Source organism: Oreochromis aureus, linkage group 3, assembly GCF_013358895.1.
Source record: "Oreochromis aureus strain Israel breed Guangdong linkage group 3, ZZ_aureus, whole genome shotgun sequence".
Lineage (NCBI taxonomy): Eukaryota > Metazoa > Chordata > Actinopteri > Cichliformes > Cichlidae > Oreochromis > Oreochromis aureus.
In genome coordinates this window covers 24,174,365-24,179,901 of record NC_052944.1, presented here as the reverse complement: position 1 = coordinate 24,179,901, position 5,537 = coordinate 24,174,365, and the positions used below count along the sequence as shown (strand labels likewise).

Here is a 5,537-nt window from a genome sequence, read left to right as displayed (position 1 = left end):
AGCCATCATTTGGCTCGACAAAAAAACAAACCAGTTATACAGGCAATTTATACTTGTTAGGTAGGTAATCATGTTTCAAAACGAGTTTTACTTCTACACTCAGCTACCAGGTATTATGATATGCTTAATTTAGACCGTCTTGGGTTCCAAGTTTAAATCTCATTGTTTATTTTTTTGTAATGCCTTTTCTTCTGCTGGAAACCACAGCAATGAAAGAGATGTTCTTTATAATGTATCCTGGGCTGGACTGGGACAAAAAATCGGCCTGGGCATTTTGACTAGAGACCGGCCCACCGGGTATTACAGGAAAAGCCATAAAGCCTTTGAATGAAAACAAACGCTGTTGTGACAGTGATGTACACTGTCTTGTTGGTCATCTGAGGTAAAATGTGTAGAAATTGTATTATTTCTATACATTTTACCTCAGATGACCACTTTGGTTGTAAGATTCAGATAATTATTTATTAAAAGCTAGACATTTTAAATGAGAATAAGAAAGAAAAGTATTTCTTTGTGCCCCCCTTTCCTTGTTAATGCCCTACCTGCCCCCCTGGCATAACTTTGCTAGACCCGCCCCTGCACAGTTACCAGCTGTCAGCAACTTAGAAAAGGATCCTGGTGTTATTTGTCTCTCAGAAACAGTTCATAACTTCCCTTCAACTCATCCATGTCACCTAAAAGGTAAACCTGTTTCACCATCACCTGTTCAGCTCTGATGATTCAGTAAGAACATCTCCTGGTTTCATCTTCATGTTTCCCTCTCACCAGATAACCAAACCGATATCATGACGAGCAGCTTTTACAGCTGTGCTCCAGCAAACATCAGCTGATACTAGAAATTAATATTAAATAAAGTTTAACAACAGCTTATCAAGCTTAAACGTGCTGCTGTTGTTTAGCACGACATCTGCTGGTTTCCTCTTTCTGGCGCAAAGTGGGCGATAAACAAACGAGAGAAAAGCAGATCAGCTGATCATTGATCATGATTGAAGTAGCAACAGGAGAGGGAGGGGGAGAGAATGAGAGAAGAAGAGGGAGCTGTGCAGCGTAAAAATACAGAATAACTCCAGCTTTGTGTCTGTTTTTCATTCTAGCTGAAGTACGTTCCTTTTCACCTCAACACGGATACCTCAATACCATTTTCATCTGTTTGTCTGTGATAAGAATGCTTTCAGAGCTGTTGCCCAAGCAAGAGGGCGGGTGGATCCGACCTTCTCGGCTGTAATTGGTCCAGCCCAGAGTCGATCATGACTTTTGACCTTTCATCAAAAAAAAACCCCATCTGCCCATAAAAACGAAAAATTACCATTGGCCCACCGGTATGCCCGATGGCCAGTCCAGCTATGAATGTACCACTTGACCAGCATTAAGGGGGAAAGATGGACTTGTGGGGAACACATTCATGTCAGCAATACAAGCACATAAGTTTACAATGGTTAACTTATCATGGAATCATAGGTCTTCATCATGGATGTCTGAGATCAAAGGCTCGGGCTGGCAACCTGGTGATAGGTCTGAAGGGCATGGGCTATTTTCCAAAGATCCAGATCGGCAAAACCGGGTGCAAAGAGGAACACCGTCTACTCACGGGAGAGGTTGAAGCAGTTGTGGACAAACAGTGAATGAGCAGAGCAGTAGAACTGTGCAAGCAAGGAGGATCGACGGTTTGCCTAACCTAGGAAACCTTTACTGTCTGAAGAAAGAGTGTGACTCCTTTCTGCCCCTTTGCTCTGGAAGCGGCTCCTTGGAACATCTTCTCAGCAGCTGCCCACAGACTCTCCCTGATGGCCGCTATCTGTGGCATCACAACCAGGTGCTGAAGGTAATGGCTGAGAGCTTAGCCTCATATCAGAATCTCAGACCTGCTTTCCTGAGATGTGCATTATATATCACATATCATAACTTGGATTTAGGGAAATAGAAGTTCGTCTGTAAAATGTTTACCTCAGTACAATACATGCAGTGATTTAAATGCAAATGAGATAACAATGATTTTAAATCATTTAAACGGAGTAAAAACATATGCTGATCTCTTGGAATCACATTGAAACTAGAAATGTAAGGTAACCTTCAAAAAGCTAAACATTAATCAAATTAAGGGTTAAATGTGTTTGTATTGTCTATTACCAATTTATTAGTACAAATGTCAAACAAAGAATGAAAACAGGTTTTCCTGCATTCCCCAACTCAACAGCACAAAGTGATGAAGCAATAACAATAATAAAAATATCTGCATTTTAACTCAGTTAATGTATTAATTTAACTTTCAAATCAACATTTCATTTGGACTATATTTTTTTAAATAAAAAAATGTTATCATAAAGGATCCCATTTTACATGATGGTGTTCACTTTCTGTACTCTAAGGAATAAAATGGCAAAAAAAAAGAAAGAAAAATCCACAGGCTTGTATTAAATATGGTGCTGCAGGATTTTCTTCCATAGAGATGCATTTCTATTTTTAATTTTGAAAATGAAACAATTAAGTTAAATATACTAAATGTTTTACACATTGACTTTAATCAAACATAACAAAGTTTTATTAAAAGAAACATTTGCTCTAAATAATTTAGAGGAAATAAGAGCAGTCATCATGTAGCCAGCAAAACAGACAAAATGTGTGAAAAAGAGACGACATGTGTTATATATGTAAGTAACCAGAGGACAGGATGTGCACACACGGAGTGTTTAACCTTATACTAAATTTATGAATGAATGACATTTATCAGATTTATCAGTACAGTTCAGACATAACACAGCTGTAAAGATTACATCTGGTAGTAAAATTCTCACAAAAATGAAAATTTTTAATTTTTAATGTGTTATTCAAAGCAGAGAATTAAAAAAAACACAGCATGGTGAATTGATTTAAAAAAGCCACTCTTAATTTAAAGAAAGTGAAACTTAACGGCCTTGTTTCTTTCCCATTATTTCTTTTGCCAGACAGGTATAGATGTCTGTCTGGGGGCAGGAGTGCACCTGGTCCTCCAACATTCACCAGAGCACTTCAGACATACAAAACAAAACAACACATTACATCGAGGGCAATCAACAAATTTACAAAGCTTCTTGCTGTGCTCCAACAGTAACCCACAGGTGGGACAGGCACGGACAGAGGGAGACTCCTTCACTGAATCAAAGGCTATATTTGGGCATTTTATTAGAGTTTCTAGTGACGGGTTGCAACAACTAAGGTTTTCACAGCGGTCTTTCCGAGGCCGTGCACCCTTCCACTCCCTCAAACACTGCCAGCAGAATTCAAACGGCCGTCCTTTTACTGCTGTGCAAGTTTTACAGAGGACATTCAAATCTGATCCATTCTCTCTCGTCACAGCAGATCCACATCCAGGACACTACATGGAGACAGAGGTGGGGCAATATTTAATACATGATAAAATGTCTAATAATAATTCTCCATTCATACTAAACAGAATAAGAAAATGAAAAACTTACCAACTTAGCAGTAAGTGTCTGCCTGGCAGTGTTAAATTCCATGGTTTTTTGAAAGTACTGCCTTTCTTGAGGGTCCAGCAGAGCCATTTTACAAACCTCTGCAAAAGTCCACTCAGCACCACAACCAGACCCACCACACACAAACCTGCTTTCACCCTTTATTGAAATATGGAGAGGTGAGAGAATTATTAGACTCACATGTTGGAAACAAAACACCAAACAATTTAATGAGTTTTTTCCCCCCAGTAAGTTACATTATTAAAACTATAAACACTGAAATATTTCATAAAACATGAGAACTGTATTGCTATATGTGCAAATATTTGGTGAAACACACACATGATTTATGTTTCTATTTTTTGTCTAATAGTCATTTATGCTCTTTACTGTATAGAAACCATTGAAACTGTCACAGCTGTAAAAGAAGGGGTGTAATTCAAAGTTGCACTAAAGTCTCACAGAGGGCAGCTGAGTCAGCATGTACAATCCGAATGTTGGAAAAGAAATGTGTGATATATTACAGGTTTCAATACAGAAACAATTTAACTTAAGTGATTTAAATGCCACAAGTTACAATAGAGAAGACAGAAGCTGGAAATATCTGTCTTTTTTATTTATTTCCTTGAGAGCACAGCAGGTTTCTGCTGAGATATAGGGTTCATGTATTTACAGAGCAGTGAACCTCTCTGTCTGGTGATTTAAGTCAACATGGCTTCTTTCTCTATCACCTGCATGACAGTAAACATTACAGTCCAATTCACAACAAAAAATAATGTTGATATATTGATCACCGTCTTCAAATTTCTTTATTTATTCACGTTCATGTAACATTGTCCTTTGAAAAATCAATGCAACCCTGCCTGATGCTGTTATTTATTTATATGTTTGTTTGTTTATTTTAATGAAGTCAACCCTTAGATGCCTACCTGCTCCAACAACCTGCAACACCAGTTGGTGAGAGAGGTCGGGGTCACAGCGTGACCACAGGACATCTGAGCTCTGAGAGATTTGAAGCCTTCATACAAAACTGAGAACAATCACACACAAGCAAAAAATCAGTGTCACACAGGAATAAATGCCGATGCTTTTTTTTTTTTTTTACCTTGGTTCATGTGAATACGGGTAAAATTATTTTATTTTATTACTATCATTATTTTTATATAAGAGTTGAATCTGTTCGACGCCACTTTGAAAAGTGCCCACGTGACACTTACAGTCCAAATCATCTTCTCCATCGACAAATTTAAGTGTTTTGTCATGAGGGTCGTAACACTTCTCCTGTGTTGTTGGCACGCTTGGGGGCGTCACACTGCGAAACAACAACAAACAGATCAGAATGAACACTTCCGGTTTCACTTCAAAAAAGAGAGTGTGTGAGCTGCAGTGTTGCGCAGTTTTCGGATACTTGCACACAGCTCGTTTTTCTTCTTAACATAAAGTTTTTGATCAGCGCCTTCGTGTTTCAGTATCACTGTGATGTCAGACTGTGACACTGAATGATCACAATTTACAACAATAACAAAAAGTCAGCTCATAAGAACCGTTAGCAGTGACCAGCAAATGTAACACACACACATCAGTGAGTGAACCACGCAGAGTTACCTGTGAGCCAATGGGGCCATCGTCGCTCTGTCTGGAAACAGCCCAGAGACATCTGTCGCGGTGACGACCGGAGCAACACCTGACACTGGGTAACGTGTGGCGTGTAAGGTGTCGAGCGTCTGACCCATGGTCACTCTGGAAAAGACAATAACCAAAACAAAAAAAAGAATCAGTAAAAATTCAGGTTGGTTATTAGTGGGTTAGTTCTTAGTTGCACTGCAGTGCAACATATCATGACTCAAAGCTACACTTCGGCTTTTCGTGAGATCCTTGAATCTGTCACTTCGTAAATACGTCTCTCCACCCCTTAGTTTCACCCTCCTCCGTCTCTTCCTCTTTCTTGTTGCTGGTGCTGCCGTAGATGGTGCAGAAGCAGCAGCCCTGCAGTTAACATGTCGGATCATTTGACATAGTTTGTTACATCTATTTTTTAAAATATTTTATTTAGCAATTTTAGAATAGAATAGAATAGCTTTTTATTGT

At 38.9% G+C, this 5,537-nt stretch overlaps 1 protein-coding gene across 1 annotated transcript; it reads right to left on the bottom strand.

Annotated features, from left to right (window-relative positions):
* Positions 1-2,863: 2,863 nt before the first annotated feature.
* On the bottom strand, positions 2,864-5,293 carry LOC120432731. Its single transcript, XM_039607915.1, has 5 exons — positions 5,055-5,293; positions 4,667-4,761; positions 4,379-4,479; positions 3,453-3,608; positions 2,864-3,352 (listed from the first exon to the last, which is right to left on the bottom strand). Exons 1-5 carry the CDS (start codon positions 5,180-5,182, stop codon positions 2,927-2,929), a joined length of 906 nt encoding a protein of 301 aa, XP_039463849.1. The 5' UTR covers positions 5,183-5,293; the 3' UTR covers positions 2,864-2,926.
* Between the last annotated feature and the right edge of the window lie 244 nt (positions 5,294-5,537).